This window comes from Schistocerca cancellata, chromosome 3 (genome assembly GCF_023864275.1).
Source record: "Schistocerca cancellata isolate TAMUIC-IGC-003103 chromosome 3, iqSchCanc2.1, whole genome shotgun sequence".
Lineage (NCBI taxonomy): Eukaryota > Metazoa > Arthropoda > Insecta > Orthoptera > Acrididae > Schistocerca > Schistocerca cancellata.
In genome coordinates, this window is record NC_064628.1 from 560,434,301 (window position 1) to 560,454,090 (window position 19,790).

General features: G+C 42.6%; 1 protein-coding gene across 1 annotated transcript in view; it reads right to left on the minus strand.

Moving 5' to 3' along the window:
• LOC126176427 (esterase FE4-like) overlaps nucleotides 1-4,410 on the minus strand; it is a 100,182-nt gene extending 95,772 nt beyond the window's left edge. Inside the window, exon 1 of the mRNA XM_049923584.1 lies at nucleotides 4,402-4,410. Coding sequence (XP_049779541.1) covers nucleotides 4,402-4,410 — 9 coding nt within the window. The remainder of the gene's footprint in view (nucleotides 1-4,401) is intronic.
• Between the last annotated feature and the right edge of the window lie 15,380 nt (nucleotides 4,411-19,790).

The following is a 19,790-nucleotide window of genomic DNA, read 5'->3' on the forward strand; positions in this document are numbered from 1 at the left end:
CTGATATCTGGTGGCCAGGAGGAGAGCAGAAGTTCTGAAGTACAATTTTTGATCACTAAGCTGTATGAATCTCAGTATTGTCATGAATTTCATATGAGCATAGGACAAGGTTGACGGTGATCCATTATGTGGCTGCAGACATTCAGCACGGGGGGGTCGGTGGTGGATTGCGAAGCAGAAGATTATGAATCGAACACAGTTTTAATCAATCCACTTGTTCATTGTTACAGTTATTCATAACAAAATGAATACACAAGCGCACCGTTAACGCACTCATAAAGATTATTTACCCAACACAAATAATTCACACTTACATCGTCACAGATATTCACAAACCCGACCACAGAAATAGAGTATGTCGCAAAAACCATGAAAATAAGTCACATCATTTGGATTAGAACATGTAACTAAGAAAGCGTTTAAAACCTGCCAAATGTTTTCTTCCCTGCATTGGTCATCATGTGGGAATACGAACAGTATTGTAATAACTTCTTTTATGAAGACTGACAACATTTCTGGGGTTATTATAGTAAAAATGCAGCCACAGCATCGTAAGTGGTTTACTGCCAAGATAAATTTAGATTTATTTTCCTCGTGGAATATTATACCCGGCTGAAAGACCACATATAGCCCCTACATTCGTGTTGTAATCTTAGACCAGTGAAACTATGGTGACTACGTTATAAATTGCTGGAAAGATTGATTTTGAATCGCCTGTCAACTGCGATTGACCGCTTAATTGTACCGAATCAATCAGGATTTGATGGATTTGAACCTCTTCAGACGACAGGAGTGGTATGTGTCGATTTATCAACAGTGATGACGCTGTCAGTCCCCAGCTACTAGCAACCAGGGCCTAAAGCTTGACCAAAGATTTTAGTCTATTAACTTTCATCGCCACTCTTTTACAGGTTCTCAGGTTCCTCGTCGACTACCAAGAGTCGATGGAAAGTACAGGAAAGCGGCCTTTCGCAGGGAACTCTGCTGGCTCCAATTCAGATCAGTATGTACACGAATGGCAAACGCATAGCGCCCAAAAGGAGGCGTTTCTTGTATGCCGCTGCCCTTGCTCTGGCCACCCAGTGGACTTTGAATTAGTGGAGAATCCCCTCAAGAATGGCCTTAAACAATTTTCTAGATACTGCAATACAAACCAATTGAAACCAAAGCTCACAAAGATCCAAGTATGTGATTTTCATTTGAGAAATAGAGAAGGTTGCCGCAAATTAAAGATAGTACAGTCAGGTGCCAACCTGAAAGACTGTTATTGTTGTGGTCTTCAGTCCTGAGACTGGTTTGATGCAGCTCTCCATGCTACTCTATCCTGTGCAAGCTTCATCATCTCCCAGTACCTACTGCAACCTACATAATTATGAATCTGTTTAGTGTATTCATCTCTTTGTCTCCCTCTACGATTTTTACCCTCTACGCTGCCCTCCAATGCTAAATTTGTGATCCCTTGATGCCTCAGGACATGTCCTACCAACCGATCCCTTCTTCCAGTTAAGTTGTGCCACAAACTTCTCTTTTCCCCAATCCTATTCAATACCTCCTCATTAGATATATGATCTACCATCTAACCTTCAGCATTCTTCTGTAGCACCACATTTCGAAAGCTTCTATTCTCTTCTTGTCCAAAATAGTTATTGTCCATGTTTCACTTCCATACATGGCTACGCTCCATACAAATACTTTCAGAAACGGCTTCCTGACACTTAAATCAATACTCGATGTTAACAAATTTCTCTTCTTCAGAAACGCTTTCCTTGCCATTGCCAGTCTACATTTTATATCCTCTCTACTTTGACCATCATCAGTTACTTTGCTACTTAAATAGCAACATTCATTTACTACTTTAAGCCTCTCATTTCCTAATCTAATTGCCGCAGCGTCACCCGATTTAATTCGACTACATTCCATTATCCTCGTTTTGCTTTTGTTGATGTTCATCTTATATCCTCCTTTCAAGACACTGTCCATTCCGTTCAACTGCTCTTCCAAGTCTTTTGGTGTCTCCGACAGAATTACAATGTCATCGGCGAACCTCAAAGTTTTTATTTCTTCTCCATGGATTTCAATACCTACTCCGAATTTTTCTTATGTTTCCTTCACTGCTTGCTCAATATACAGATTGAATAACATCGGGGTAGGCTACAACCCTGTCTCATTCCCTTCCCAACCACTGCTTCCCTTTCGTGCCCCTCGACTCTTATAACTGCCATCTGGTTTCTGTACAAATTGTAAATAGCCTTTCACTCCCTGTATTTTACCCCTGCCACCTTTAGAATTTGAACGAGAGTATTCCAGTCAACATTGTCAAAAGCTTTCTCTAAGTCTACAAATGCTAGAAACGTAGGTTTGCCTTTCCTTAATCTAGCTTCTAAGATAAGTCGTAGGGTCAGTATTGCCTCACGTGTTCCAATATTTCTACGGAATCCAAACTGATCTTCCCCGAGGTCGGCTTCTACCAGTTTTTCCATTAGTCTGCAAAGAATACGCTTTAGTATTTTGCATCTGTGACTTATTAAACTGATTGTTTGGTAATTTTCACATCTGTCAGCACCTGCTTTCTTTGGGATCGGATGCCCTCTGGAAAATTTACGGCCGTAGTTTCCCGTTGCTTTCAGCTGTTCGCAGTATCAGCACAGCAAGGCTGTTTTGGTTAGTGTCACAAGGCCTGATCAGTCAATCATCCAGACTGTTGCCCCTGCAACTACTGAAAAGGCTTCTGCCCCTCTTCAGGAACCACACGTTTGTCTGGCCTCTTTACAGACACCCCTCCGTTGTGGTTGCACCTATGGTACGGCTATCTGTATCACTGAGGCACGCAAGCCTCCCCACCAACGGCAAGGTCCATGCTTCTTGTGGGGGGGACTGAAAGGCTATGAGACCGCAAAATACCAAGGAGAATTGCATGAACTGCAAGTCAAATGTTTCCACTAGGAACAATCTTCTACAGAGACTCGCCGGATCACGTTGGGTAGTTAACCTGAAATTCAACGAATCTCTGCAATGGCACTATGCTACTCTGTGGCAAAGTATGCTTGCCTTGTTTGGTATAATTCAATACATACCAAACAGGTGGACATGGCTGGGAATGACACCAGCATAATCATAACAGATTGATTAAAATCAACTCTACTCGAATGACTTTACCACCTCGCAGGAATAGTATTACCTCCTGTTCGAAGAGAAGAACCTGGAAATAAGGAAAGGAAGTGGAGAAGGAGAGAACGCATCCTCTGTACTGGTGCAAACAGCACTCGCAACTCATGGAGTCAAGGAGGAGTTTCCCTGGAACATCGGGCTCTTAGAACAAGTGCTGTAAAACTTAATTTGGAGCTATGGAGGGCCTCGACCTACCTCTCCCCTAGCTGGGAAAAGAGTTTCAGAAGCTCTGCCTCCTGGCCTCCTGACTATCGGAAGACCATAAACAGACTGAAATCTGGAGTTGGCATATAAAAGGTTAATTTGGCACGGTGGGGCTACAATGGCCAATATTATACTCAGTCTACTGTGTAGAAGACCAGAATGTTCATCACATGCTTCAGTGCCTATTGCATCCAGCCTCCAACAAGAAGATGAACTTCATCAAGGAACAGAAAATGCATGGAAGTTTTGGCCAAAAATAATATAGTCATAAATGTCAGTACTATGTAAGTTTTTGGTGCGAGAATAAATAATTAGTGAAATCCAGCATGTTCACAGACCAGTTCGGTTACGTTTCTAGCATAAGAAATTCTATTAACTACACTTTCGCTGTCCACTGAGTACCTCTTAGTTTGTGGATCTCCGCCAGTTGGATTAAAGGAAGACACTGAACCAGTGCAGAGGTGTGCTTCTATATTTGTTATTGGTTGTTCGATGAATTCGCTTGTATTACGAAAATGCTCCGTGAATTCAAATAGGAATCCCTGGAGAAAAGAGGACGTTCTTTCCGCTAAACGCTATTGAAAATGTTTAGACAAATGATATTTTCGTCAGACTGCAGAACCATTGTACTGCCACAAACGAACATCTCGCGTAAGGGCTGTAAATACAAGAGAAGGAATTTTTTACCTCTCTCCATCTGCGAGGAAGAGGAAAAGTAACATCTAACAGTGGTACACCGTATCTTTAGCCAAGCACCGTAGTGTGGCCTACGGCATATGTACGTAGATGTAAACATCAACTCAGTTTAGATTTTCCTTCTTTTCCCCCTGAATCGATTCAGATGGTCCTTTGAAAAAGGATCGCCATATTTCCTTCTAATGCTTACCTTATCGAGCCTGTACTCCATAGCTAATGACTCGCACGGAGCCCCTTGTGTGCGAGGTCGCAAGTTCAACTTTTAGTGAGGCCAATTTGGAAGTGGTGTGTTAACAGTTATGACAGGAAAAATATTAGCTGCTAATGACTCACCACGCGCATCAGGAAGGCGACAGAAAATGAGTGTCTGGGAGGGGCAAAGATCAACCTTCAATGAGACGTATGTACTACACTTCACTACATGAACATCGTCGATATTCAAAAAATGTTCATAGCAAACCATTGACTTGCATCATGAAAACCGAATGAAAAACGGCGCACCAGTGTTCACGAAGGTTTGCATCATCAAGATCGAAGACGAACTCCATGGGAGTTACAAACTGTGCACGACGGCCAGCTAGGTATCCACTCTTTAAAGAACGCATATAGAATCATGTTGCTATGACAGGGTGATGAGAACTGATGGAATGTGATGGCATGCAACAGAATGCTAAACAGTCTATTGTGGAGCTTGTCGTGAAGCTGGAAATTCGATAAGGCGTAGCTATAAATAATATGACAATATGTATTACAAGCACGAAAGAAAACAAACATTCAGGGGCTGAATTTGTCCAGTGGTTTCATATGTTACGAACAGCAATGTCACGCACTTTCTGGGAGGGTTTATTTGCTCTAAAGGAGTATGAGTTTTACACTCAGGCCAGGCATGGAGAACAATCAAGTCAATAATATTAGGCATGGACGGTGGACAACCTGTTTCAAGGATTTATTCCAGGAAAAATGGTCTAAATTTTCATATAAATGTGAGGTGAGGATGCAAGCGGATGAATTATGGCGTTTAGATATAAAAGTTTGTCAACAGGATGTGAGGAGCTGGAAGATAAAGCAGGCACCCGGCTATGGATCAGTATGTCCAGAGCTGGTAAAGTTTGGTCCACCTAAATTGTCTGAGATACTAAGGAGGTTTTTTAAACAGTATTAAATGGAGAAGGTGTTCCATGGAATGGATAAAATGTTATACAAGACTGGTGAATAACATAGTACTGATCCAAATAACTATTGGGGATTTGCAGTGATCCCTTTCGTTGGAACACTGTACTCGAAGTTACTGAAAGATCTGGTGGAGAAAGAAACAAGTCACAAGCAGCAAGAAGAACAAGTAGGATTCCGAGCTGGAAGATAGGTGATGGACAACATCGTCACAATGAAACTAATACGTTTGTGAAAAAACGTGCAAAGAGTGGACTGGAGACGCATGTTGCACTGAGTGACCTACGATAGTGTACCCACCAACAAACTGTGGGAGAAGCTGAAAGAGATAGTTCAAAGATTGCAAAAGGGTGTTAAGGAACTGCATGAAAATAACACAGTGAGAGTAAGGATTGGGTATAGCTGGACAGTCTGTTGTAGAGCCTGTCGTGAAGATGGCAAGCCTATAAGGCTTAGTTGCAGACAGTGCGATAATATATATTACAGGCACAGAAAAAACAAACAAGAGGCTGAATTTGTTCAGTGGTTGCAGGTGGTTCGAACTGAAGTGTCAAACACTTTTCTATCAGGGATAGATTACTCTAGTTTTACGCGCAGACCAGTCATGGAGAACAATCAAGTCATTGCGTGTGTCAACTAGTGAAAAGTTACATCAGAATAATATCAGTCATGATCAATGGACAATGTATTTTAAGGATTTGTTCTAGGAAAATCGGCCTGAATTTTCATACAAATGTGAGGTCAGAATGGAATAGAACGGATTATGGAGTTTAGATATAAAAATTCATTAACAGGATATGAGGTGCAGTAAGATAAAGAAGGCCTCAGGTATGGATCAATATATCCAGAGCTGGTGAAGTTTGGTCCACCGAAATTGTCTGAGATGCTAAGGAGTCTGCTTGAAAGAGTATTAAATGGAGAAGATGTTCCATCGGAATGGAATACATGTTACACAAGACCAGTGAATAATGAAGGGTCACGTAATGACCAAATAATGATTGGGGATTGGCAGTATTACCTCTCGTTTGAAGACTGTACTGGAAGGTACTGACAGATCTGGTAGAGAAAGAAACAAGTCACAAGCAGCAAGAAGAGCAAGCAGGATTCGGAGCTGGATGATGGGTGATAGACAACATTTCCACGTTTGAATTAATATGTGAAAACGCACGAAGATTGGACTGCAGAAGCATGTTGCATTGACTGACCTACAATAACGGACCCATCAGAAAACTGTGGGGATAGTTGAAAGAGATAAGGTCAAATGAAAGATTGCTGAAGGTTGTTAAGAAATTGTATGATAATAACATATCGAGAGTAAGGATGGGAATAGTTGGACAGAGGTTAATAAGACTTTGCGACGAGGATGTGGGCTGTCATCAACTGTATTTAATCTAATTTTAAGAGAAATCTCGCAGTTTTGGCATAGAAAATGCCAGGTTATAGCTGTGACAGAAGAGGACAGCAAGATATTTAGCCTTTATTTTGCAGACATACTAGCAGAAGATACGGTTGGTTGGTTGTTTTGGGGAAGGAGACCAGACAGCGAGGTCATCGGTCTCATCGGATTAGGGAAGGACGGGGAAGGAAGTCGGCCGTGCCCTTTGAAAGGAACCATCCCGGCATTTGCCTGGAGCGATTTAGGGAAATCACGGAAAACCTAAATCAGGATGGCCGTACGGGGGATTGAACCGTCGTCCTCCCGAATGCGAGTCCAGAAGATACGGATTATCTAAGATACATGATAAGAAAACTTTAAGATGAATACAATAAGTCTGGCCTGAAGATGAACATGAAGAAGTTCTTGGAACGGAAAAAATAAAAAAAATTCGAGGTAGATGAAGCTGTAATTGTAGGTGTATAAAAGGCAAGGTATTTTGGGGTACTATTTAATAAACAGGGCACAAGCAATGACGATATTACTAGTAAGATTAATAAAGGACGAGCTGTAACAAGGGCAATGAACTCTGTTTTATGGAACAAAAAGGTAAGAAGAACATTAAGGAAGATACTGTATAAGACTATAGTCAGAGGGTAGTTTTGTACGGATCGGAAGGCTGGGATGCTAGGGGGGAAAAATCTGCTTGTCATTAAGATGAATCACAAGCTATACTAGGATGGAGAGGGTAAGAAATGACGTAATATGACAGAGGACGAATATGGATAGGGATATCTGAGACAACATTCAACAGAAACAGCTGATGTGATTTGGCCTTCTAAATAGAATGAAGCAAGATAAGATACTAAATAGGGTACTACGACAGATACCATCCCAGTGGAAGAAAAGGGGTCGCCTCTGACGCAACTGGCACTACAATACAATGCAAGCGATAAATATGAATGTTAAGGAAAGTCAAGACAGAAGGAAATGGCGACTTGGGCGAAGAAGCGGCGCCAGCTGTAGATAATCCGCAAGAAGAACAAAAAGAAGAAGAACACAAATCAAACTAAAGTAAATTATTTTGACCAGCCATTGGCAAAACGCAGTGCTCATACCATAGTTGCAGTTCTCTTACGCCAATTTCCTACTCTTGCTTGCTGTGAAGTAAACATTCCCTACTGCCCTAGCAAGACGACGCACACGAGAAAGAATACTACGGGGTGGAGTACCTGCAACTTCTCACTGTACAAGAAATAACCTTCCAGCCAATTTGCTATCCAGATCAACTGTCGGCATATTTATATGCTGAGGCATTGATGTCAGTTGATCTTGGTACAACTCTCTTTGTATTTCTAATTTCCAAATTTGCTTTCATACGCATTTCCTTTTCAAATCCCGGTTAGTAGGAGTTTAAAAAACGTTTCTTACTGAACGATGAGAAAGGTTTGTTTAACTCATTTAAAAATTTTCTGGCCGATTCCGCAATCTGATATGCGGCGTCAAGTTGACGCTTTCAACTTTCGTTGTCTTATGTCTTCCAATTCTCTAGCATTGTTTGAAGCTGTGTAATCATCTTCTGCTTACGTTTATATCACTGTAAGCTATATCGAGCGCAGTTTCATGTGCATAATTATCATGCACATTAAATCGAGCAACCTTGAAACACGCAAACACCAGTTTTTGCAACAAGTGCGCCTTGTCCTCCCTTGACTATCCGTAGTGTTTTTTTAGCACTGCATGGTCATATTGCTGCGGACTTACTCGGAATTTGTTCATAACTGGGTCCTTACTGTACTGCAGATGATCTGCCATGTATGTAATTTTGTTTAGTACCCTCGCTTTGGACAACGACTGTCCTTTACTGTGTTTCACTGGCGACGGGATTTGTGACTCCCTGTCTGATAAGGATGATGAACTACATAGCTCGACACCTGTTTCAGTATCACTTTCACTTGTTAAGCAGGTATCGTCATCACTGAACTCCTCATGTACATTGTCCGCACAGTTGAGCACATACGACATCACACATTCTTGCACAGACGCTAATGTTTCATCTGCCACGTCTTTCTCACTCTGCGAAATTCTTTTGGTTCCCTTCTAGTAACATGTCAACTTCGGCAGTTGTTGTTGTAGATATAATGGAATGTCTGTTTTGTTTACCGTTGCTATCGCTCTGCTTTATATCAACACCACTAGCATCGTAACACTATTGTGAGTTACTCTCCGAACAGTTCATCCACGCTCATAAACGTTATTGGCCTTTTGCGACCTCACACTCAAGGGGGCTCCTAGGTAGTTCTCGTCAGTACGTTGAAACATAATCTTCCTTCATTACTTGCTGATTCATACAATACGTATCTCGCGAACACTTTCCTCATCAACTAAGCTGTAACCGCATGTGAACTAGACACAGTATCAGTGAACAGGTTGTTACTTATCACTGTCCGCTGGCAGTAAACTCACAGCGAAACGCAGCGCTCCAAGCGGCGGCTCAGCGTAAGGGATGCCGAGGAAGGCCGTGTACGTTGTGTTGTAGAGGCTGGTTTTTGTGGTTCCCAGCCCTCGTCCACGGTCACCAGTATGTCATCAGCCTGTAGAGAAATTACATATTTACTACAACTTATATAGTTGATTTACCAACAGCATCATCATCTTCCCTCAATGATGTAATTTTGATATCTGAAAATAGCTTCTTGTACATTATGTTCTCTATACCTGTGCACGAAGTCCATCAATTTTGTGTGGAAACCGCTACAGATCCCTATCATCAACGATAATCAAATAATATCTGTTGGGTATAAAAGGAGGAAGAAGTTCACTAAATCCTTAATATACAAGGTGGAAATGATTTAAACCACCAAACTTCGCGAGGTCGCACGGGATACTGAAACAATTATATTTCTCTAATGTCATATTTTCCTGTGACAAGTTTTTAAACCAGTAGAGGTTGTTTCCTTTGATTGATAATTAATTAAACCAGTCAATTCTGGGAGGTTGTGGGGGATACTGGAAACACTTTTCTCAAGTGTTTTCTTGTGAGGCACGGTTTTAAGAGGATATTAAACCTACTTGCAGTAGACAAAGCTAACACAAACAATTTTTGATTCTTTATTACCTAGAGACACAACACAACACAACACAATTATTTCTATACCAGAGGTTCAAACGCCTCCAGTGACTTGTAAACAAAGATTACTCTGGAAGGTCATGTTCTATCTAATACAGTCAAAGATTGCAGGAGTGTCCTTAATTTCTCCTGCTGCTGCTGCTAGAACTGTCGGCACAACGTCCTCTTCCTATTCAACAGGTTTTTTTTTAAACTAAGTTGCACATCTCTTCCCAGACCACACATTTAGAGGGGTCAAATCGGGGAATCAAGTAGGACATGATAGTAGATCACGATAATGGACCATCTCTGCCAACCAACTTCTCTGATAAACAGGACGACTGAAATGTGCTGGCGCCACATCGTACTCGAACCGCATGTGCTGTCTTGTAGAGAGTGCCACGTCACCAAGGCAAATCCGGCAATCCTCTGGCGATGAAATTATAGTAAAGCTGGCTGGTTAATGGCCTAGGTAGGAGATAAGTGGGGCAAATTAAACAGTCACCAACAATACCTGCCCACGCATTCACGCACTTGAAGAGCGCGAGTAAATATGACATGTGGATTAAGCTCACAAGAAATATGCACATTGTGGAAGTTGAAGAACCGAGCACACCCAAACGTTGCTGCATCTGTAAACATAGCAGAGGTTGAAAATTCAGGATGCATTTGATACTGTTCCAGGTACGACTGCGAAAATTGTGCTCTAAGTGGATAATCATCTGGTTCCACATTGTAAACACGCCATAAGTGGAATGGATGTAACAATATTGATCATGAAGGACGTTTCTGACATTCGTCTTATTGGTCCCCACGTTGCCCGCAGTTGCACAAGTGCTGGCGGAATGATCTTGCTCCACGCTCGGAGGACAGATTCCTCAAATTGCCGAGTCCACACTGTACGACTTAGTACCTTTCCACGCACTCTCCTAAATGGCCCAGCCTCACTCAGCTGTTGCTACGCAGCAGTATACCTCAGATATTGTGCGGTACGCCAACTAGGATATTGTTATTGATAAACTCTCTGTTCGAACATTGAAGTTCACTGTGTAATTAACACCAACCACGTCAGTGTAGTCAGTCAAAATGTATCGGTCCATTAGTAAACAAGTGCTGTGCTGGGTCACAAGGTACAACTTTTAAATGTGAATGTGAAACAGCTATTACAACTGAAGAGTGACGTAGGCCTTCTACCATTACAGCAGGAATCGTTGCAACAACGAATCCAACGTTTCAACTGAAGAGCGAACAGATCATATACTCATCATCATCATCATCATCATCATTTAAGACTGATTATGCCTTTCAGCGTTCAGTCTGGAGCATAGCCCCCCTTATACAGTTCCTCCATGATCACCTATTCAGTGCTAACATTGGTGCCTCTTCTGATGTTAAACCTATTACTTCAAAATCATTCTTAACCGAATCCAGGTACCTCTCCTCGGTCTGCCCCGACTCCTCCTACCCTCTACTGCTGAATCCATGAGTTTCTTCGGTAACCTTGCTTCTCCCATGCGTGTAACATGACCCCACCATCTAAGCCTGTTCGCCCTGACTGCTACATCTATGGAGTTCATTCCCAGTTTTTCTTTGATTTTCTCATTGTGGACACCCTCCTGCCATTGTTCCCATCTACTAGTACCTGCAATCATCCTAGTTACTTTCATATCCGTAACCTCAACCTTGTTGATAAGCTAGCCTGAATCCACCCAGCTTTCGCTCCCATACAACAAAGTTGGTCGAAAGATTGAACGGTGCACAGATAACTTAGTCTTGGTACTGACTTCCTTCTTGCAGAAGAGAGTAGATCGTAGCTGAGCGCTCACTGCATTAGCTTTGCTACACCTCGCTTCCAGTTCTTTCACTATGTTGCCATCCTGTGAGAATATACATCCTAAGTACTTGAAACCGTCCACCTGTTCTAACTTTGTTCCTCCTATTTGGCACTCAATCCGTTTATATTTGTTTCCCACTGACATTACTTTCGTTTTGGAGATGATAATCTTCATACCATATTCCTTACATTTCTGATCTAGCTCTGAAATATTACTTTGCAAACTTTCAATTGAATCTGCTATCACAACTAAGTCATCCGCATATGCAAGACTGCTTATTTTGTGTTCACATATCTTAATCTCACCCAGCCAGTCTATTGTTTTCAACATATGATCCATAAATAATATGAACAACAGTGGAGACAGGTTGCAGCCTTGTCTTACCCCTGAAACTACTCTGAACCATGAACTCAATTTACTGTCAACTCTAACTGCTGCCTGACTATCCATGTAAAGACCTGTAATTGCTTGCAAAAGTTTGCCTCCTATTCCATAATCTTGTAGAACAGACAACAACTTCCTCCTAGGAACCCGGTCATATGCCTTTTCTAGATCTATAAAGCATAGATACAATTCCCTGTTCCACTCATAACACTTCTCCATTATTTGCCGTAAGCTAAAGATCTGGTCCTGACAACCTCTAAGAGGCCTAAACCCACACTGATTTTCATCCAATTGCTCCTCAACTAATACTCGCACTTTCCTTTCAACAGTACCTGCGAAGATTTTACCCACAACGCTGATTAAAGAGATACCTCTGTAGTTGTTACAATCTTTTCTGTTTCCATGTTTAAAGATTGGTGTGATTACTGCTTTTGTCCAGTCTGATGGAACCTGTCCCGACTCCCAGGCCATTTCAATTATCCTGTGTAGCCATTTAAGACCTGACATTCCACTGTATTTGATGAGTTCCGACTTAATTTCATCCACCCCAGCCGCTTTATTGCACTGCAATCTATTGACCATTTTTTCCATTTCCTCAAATGTGATCCTATTTCCATCATCATTCCTATCCCATTCTATCTCGATATCTGAAACATTATTGATCGCATTTTCACCTACATTGAACAACTCTTCAAAATATTCCCTCCATCTGCCCAAGGCATCCACAGGATTCACCAGCAGTTTTCCTGACCTGTCCAAAATACTTGTCATTTCCTTCTTACCTCCCTTTCGAAGACTGCTAATTACACTGCAGAATGGTTTTCCAGCAGCTTGACCCATAGTCTCCAACCTGTTTCCAAAGTCTTCCCACGATTTCTTCTTGGATGCTGCAATTATCTGTTTGGCTTTGTTTCTTTCTTCAACATAACTTTCTCTGTCTACCTGGGTTCTGGTATGTAGCCATTTTTGATACGCCTTCTTTTTCCTTTTACAGGCTGCCTTGACTGTATCATTCCACCAAGCTGTTTGGTTCATCCTACTTTTACACATTACTGTTCGAAGATATTCTTTAGCCACTTCTACTACTGTGTCCCTGTACCTTGTCCATTCCTTTTCCAATGACTGTAATTGACCACATTCAACTAACTGGTACCTTTCTGAGATCGCTGTTATGTACTTGTGCCTGATTTCCTTCTCCTGAAGTTTCTCCACTCTTATCCTCCTACATATGGATCTGACCTCCTGCACTTTCGGCCTCACAATCCCAATTTCACTGCATATTAAATAATGATCAGTGTCATCAAAGAATCCCCTGAATACACGTGTGTCCCTCACAGCCTTCCTGAATTCCTGATCTGTTATTATATAGTTAATGACAGATCTGGTTCCCCTGCCTTCCCAATTATACCGGTGAATGTTCTTATGTTTAAAAAAGGAGTTTGTGATTACTAAGCCCATACTGGCACAGAAATCCAAGAGTTGTTTCCCGTTCCTGTTGGCCTCCATATCCTCCCCAAATTTACCCATAACCTTTTCATACCCTTCTGTTCGATTCCCAGTCCTGGCGTTAAAATCACCCATGAGCAGAACACTGTCCTTGCCCTTTACTCTAACAACTACATCACTGAGTCACTGAGTGCCTCATAAAAACTATCCATCTTATCTTGATCTGTCCCTTCACAATGCGAATATACTGACACAATCCTAATTTTCTTGCTAGACACTGTCAAATCTATCCACATCAGTCGTTCGTTTACATACCTTATTGCAACTACGCTGGGTTCCATTTCTTTCCTGATGTAAAGCCCTACGCCGGCCGCGGTGGTCTAGCGGTTCTGGCGCTGCAGTCCGGAACCGCGGGACTGCTACGGTCGCAGGTTCGAATCCTGCCTCGGGCATGGGTGTGTGTGATATCCTTAGGTTAGTTAGGTTTAAGTAGTTCTAAGTTCTAGGGGACTTATGACCTAAGATGATGAGTCCCATAGTGCTCAGAGCCATTTGAACCATTTTTTTTGTAAAGCCCTACACCCCATTGTGCTATTCCTGCTTTGACTCCTGACAGGTAGACCTTGTATTCTCCCACTTCCTCTTCTTTCTCACCCCTTACCCGAATGTCACTAACAGCTAAAACGTCCAGCCCCATCTTACTTGCAGCCTCTGCCAGCTCTACCTTCTTCCCTGAGTAGCCCCCATTGATATTAATAGCTCCCCATCTCATTACCATTTGTTTGCCAAGTCGTATCTTAGGAGTCCCTGGTTTGTCAGTTAGAGGTGGGACTCCGTCACCTCCAAAGGTCCGAGGCATTTTGCTGTGATTGTTGCCAGCATCATATTTAAAGTACCAGGGAAGCAGGTTGCTAGCCTTACTTGCCCCGAGTCCCATTGGGTTTTACCCCTAACGGCTGAGGGACTAACCGGTGGATTTGGTAGTCTTTGCCGTATGAGCACAAAGGTGACCACGACTCAGAATATGTCCGAGATGCCCAGCCTTATTCCAAAGTAACTGGTATTCCGACTGTCAGGACCACTTACTTGGCCACTCATACGTTGCCCGTGGTTCATGAACTAGGACATGACTACAGGAACCCACACCATGAACCACAGATCATATACTGAATTTAAAAAAAAATGCTCACAGGAAATTATGACAGCAGGGAAAAATATTTGTTTTGGTGTCCCGTGCAACCTCCAAAAGGTTGTCAATTTAAATAATTTTCACCCTATAGAATACATTACAAATATGAGTGGCTTACAAGAAGTGCATCATATAATAAATTGTTAGACGTGTATGTAAAGTTCTAGGGGTAATCTTACAAAGTTTGTGATGTGAACTGAAAGAAAGAAATACTAAATTCTCACAGACATCACTCATAATGTAATGAAATATTCAAACCAGAGTTATTTTGTAGAAAACTGTCATTTCAAGACTGTGGCTGTGTATAAAATACTAGTTGACTCGTTTTTGACATTACTGTCACATATGCTATGTGATGTTGTTTCATTCTATGCCTGTGCTTCAGGGTTATTATACTGTGCATACTTCATTCCGTTTGCTTGGGAGAAAACTTTGCATTTTTCGCAATGGGATGGGGCACTAATGGTGTGGTCTCAAGGCCTTGTTGTCTTCAGAAGGCAGTCAGTGAATATAACTAGGAGAGGCATGACTCCCCTGGGAGATGGGCAGTTTTCGTGGAACGTGGAAGAGAGGCTGTTTTCTGCTTCATGCTATTATGGACAGAGCTGGCACCCAGAACTGTGGGCAGGGGTACTGCACTGTCACTGTCACACCTGATTTGCACATTTTTCCCTTTTCTACATGAGCTACAAAGTCCAATATATAGAGGCCAGCTTGAGGAGGAAAGTTGGCTTTTGATTCTAAATTTTGGTTATCCAATCAAACTGAGTCACCCTCCCATCACAGTAGATGCAAATGGCCCGACCAGTGGACAAACACTGCGCCTGTCTGGTACCAAACTCATCTTTCTCAATGAGCGTTTTGAATGCAAAGACCAGGAAGTTTCTGTGTGTATTCCCCCGTTTTACTGTGAAATAAACAATATACTCGTCCTCCAAATTGGAAACAGCACTGAGTCATCTCCTTCATGTAAAGTACTTGAAAGTAGAAATTGGAGGGCTGCAAACTTAGATTCTGAGCATTCCTCTCCTGGCCATCTTTGAGAGAAAGTCACATCTGTGGACCATCTGGTGCTTATTGGCAGAAGCTAGCTGATTTGGAGAAATGTAAGCACCACAGATTGGTTGTAATTTATGGCATTTTGTTGTTTCTTTAAACTTGATTCCGTGAGCTGTTCAGATGAGCAGTTCTTGTTGCGCTTTCTCCATACAATATTCCAAGCTTTCTGGTGCCTCCCCATGGTGTTAGTGTGGTTTTGTAATTTGATCTGAGTTTTAGAGACCTTTGCTCTTTGTTAGGTTTACTATGGTTTACGACCATTACTGGAGCAAAAAAATAATAATCGTTTACCTTAGCCTTGATTTAAATTTCACGATCTCTCACTGTACAACGACTTTTCCACGGTCAGGTGGCCCACAAGTGACAAATATAATCTGTTGTGTACTTCATTTGTTGTTTTGACTGTGCCAGTGTTTTCACAGTGCACAGTGGCCAAACTATGCCATCAGTTATATTAAAAATTTAGAGAAAAGAAAGGGCATGTCACTCACTTGTCTTGTATGATCAAAAATTTCTTGTTATACACACATCAAAAAAAGTTCTGCATCACGGCAGTTTCTAGAAATCCTGAAGATAGACGTTGGCTGTGGATATTGTATCACAGACACAGTCCCTTTGCCTGTTCAGAGATGTCACTAAGCCTGCCCAAAGATGTAAACAACCATGCATGAGCAGCACCTATTAGACGGAGGGGGTCGGATAGCCGATCAGTTCCAGTTATTCCACAAGGAAGGAAGTACACGGCTCGTGTTGTCTGTAGTTCAACCATGCCTGGACGGTCAGTACTGTGGTTCGATCGCGTCCTCACTGTTACTTGGGCCAGGAACGGCTCTCAACAAGAGATATTTCTAGACGTCCCGGAGTGAACCAAAGCGAGGTTGTTCGGACATGGAGGAGATACAGAGAGACAGGAACTGTCGATGACATGCCTCGCTCAGGACTTCCAAGGGCTACTACTGCAGTTGAATGATCCCTACCTACGGATTATGGCTCGTAGGAACCCTGACAGCAACGCCACCATGTTGAATAATGCCTTTCATCGAGCCGCAGGACGTCGTGTTACGACTCAAACTGTGCGCAATAGGCTGCATGATGCGCAACTGCACTCCCGATGTCCATGGCGAGGTCATCTTTGCAACCACGACACTATGCACCGCGGTACAGATGGGCCCAACAACATGCCGAAAGGACCGCTCAGGATTAGCATCTCGTTCTCTTCACCGATGAGTGTCGCATATTCCTCGAGCCAGACAATCGTCGGAGACGTGTTTGGAAAACCCGGTCAGGCTGAACGCCTTAGACTCACTGTCCAGCGAGTGCAGCAAGGTGGAGGTTCCCTGCTGTTTTGGGGTGGTATTATGTGCGGCCAACGTACGGAGATCATGGAAGGCGACGTAACGGCTGTGCGATACGTGAATGCCATCCTCCTACCGATAGTGTAACCTCATCGGCAGCATATTGGCGAGGGATTCGTCTTCATGGACGACAATTCGCGCCTCCAACGTGCATATCTTGTGAATGACTTCCTTCAGGATAACGACATCGCTCGACTAGAGTGGCCAGCATGTTCCCCATGAACCCTATCGAACATGCCTGGTATAGATTGAAAAGGGCTGTTTATGAACGACGTGACCCACGAACCACTCTGAGGAATCTACGAAAAATCGCCGTTGAGGAGAAGGACAATCTGGACCAACAGTGCCTTGATGAACTTGTGGATAGTATGCCATTACGAATACAGGCATGCATCAATGTAAGAGGAGGTCCTACTGCTTATTAGTGGTACCGGTGTCTACAGCAATCTGACCACCACCTCTAAAGGTCTCGCCGTATTGTGGTACAACTTTCAATTTGTGGTTTTCATGAACAATAAAGAGGGTGGATGTGATTTTTGTGTTGATCTCTATTCCAATTTTCTGTACAGATTTCGGAACTCTGGGAACCGATGTGATGCAATACTTTTTTTGATGTGTGTATATAACGAACCAGGATCTCACTAGATACTACTTTTACTTGAAAAGAAGGAAACAGCTACCAGCATTTTTTAACAACGCTATTTTTTACGATAATATTGTCGTCACCGGTTTCGAACAGACAGGTTCATCTTCAGATGGCTCTTCACATATATATTTCACTTGTTGTTGTTTCAACACACAAGCAATGTCAGCAACAGTAAAAGCAATACGAAGGTGAAACTGTCGGTTCGAAATCGGTGAAACTCTTACCACCACTGCAGTTGAAAGTGCTTACTTAAATCATATACTGCAGAGGTACACTGCCAAACTGTACTTAGACAGACCTTACTGTTCGGCATGCAGGAGGATGTTAGGGTCTCATGAAATAATAGAAATCGTATATAGCAATTAGCCAGTAACGTGATTGTACAGCACTGGATTTCTTCTCCTAGGTACGCGCACAGTGTTAAATTTATTTACGTTCTGGATCAACTACCAGTCTGTGCACCATTCATCAGTCCTCTGCAGATTTTGCAGCAAATCACCACAGTCTTCTGGCGTTCGTAACGTCTTATAGATCCGTCCCCGGTAACTGAGTGGTTAGCGCGACAGACTGTCAATCCTAAGCGCCCGGGTTCGATTCCCGGCTGGGTCGGAGATTTTCTCCGCTCAGGGACTGGGTGTTGTGTTGTCCTAATCATCATCGTTTCATCCCCATCGACGCTCAAGACGCCGAAGTGGCGTCAAATAGAAAGACTTGCACCAGGTGAGCGGTCTACCCGACGGGAGGCCCTCGTCACACGCCATTATTATTATTAACGTCTTATAGACAACTACATCATCTGCCAACAGCTTCATGGAACTTTCAAAGTTATCTTCTAGATCACGTATTGATAACGCAAACAGTAATGGCCCTGTCACAGTTCCTTGCGATACTCCTGAAATTACCCTTACTTTTGACTATTTTACTTCATTTAGAGCGACGTGTTGAGTTCTGTCTGTAAGGAAGTCTTTCCAGTCGCAAATCTCTTCCTATACAGGGTAAACTCGTGGTTTTTCCCAAACAGCGACAATTCAGAACGCCTTCCCGAAGTCGTGGGTCATGGCATCAACGGTGCGCCGATATCTGCAGTGCTGCGGATCTCATGGAGGAACAGAGAGAGTTGAGTTTCGCAAAATCTCTGCTTGCAGAATCCATGTTAATTTTGATAGAGGATATTTCTGTTCTTCAAAAACGTCACGATACCTGAGCTTGAAACGTGTTCCACAATTCTAAACAGACTGACGTTAGTGATGTAGATCCATAGTTAAGTCGTCCTACGCCCTTCTTGAAAATGGGATTTACTTGCGCTTTTTTTCCAGTCGCCAGCCACCTAGCAATTCCTTTCGCATAATCTCCGTACAATCTCACTGGTCTAGAAGCCTTTCCACTACTAAGCTGTTGTAGTACTGTTTTCCACGATGAAACGGATTCGGAAGACCAAATTCAGTATTTCGGACTCCTGTCTGTCATCTTCCGTTTTCTTCTGAGTACAGCCTAAGAGTGACTGAATAGATTATTTACGTACGCTTGCAGATTTCGTAGAGTTTTAAGTCAGATCAATTGGCAAAATTTTGCTTTCGAAGTCACTGAACGATTCTCTTCGTTGCTCTCCTAATTTTCGTTGTCGCTTTGTTCGGCTTTTTTTTGTCCACTTGGTTTTGACTTGTCTTTGCGATAAAGCTTTCTTCTATGTTATTACATGGCTATTAAGCCATGGTGGATATTTCCCATCCATTAAAATCCTTTTCGAAACATGCTTGTCTAAGGCATACCGAACGAAACTTTTCAATTTTATCTATTTGTGCTCCACATTTTCATCCCCGTCAGTGAACACGTGATGTTGACTGCTAACAATATCAGGAAAACGATAGATAGCTAGTCACTCTACAGACAATTTGTTGAGATGCAGATAGCCACAAGGAAAAGACTGTTACTCGTTTAGCATTCACCAAAAAGGAAAATACAGATGCACATTCATAAAAGCAAGCACACATCACGCACACATGAGTGCCATCTCCAGCAGTTTGGACCGGAAAACAGTTGTCACATTGAACAAAAGTAGCAACGTGGAGTGTGGCAGGTAAGTATGTGGGGTATCAGGGCAGGGGTAGGGGGAGAGAAGAGCGCTGTGTGGTCGAGAGTTAAGGGAGTAGATGG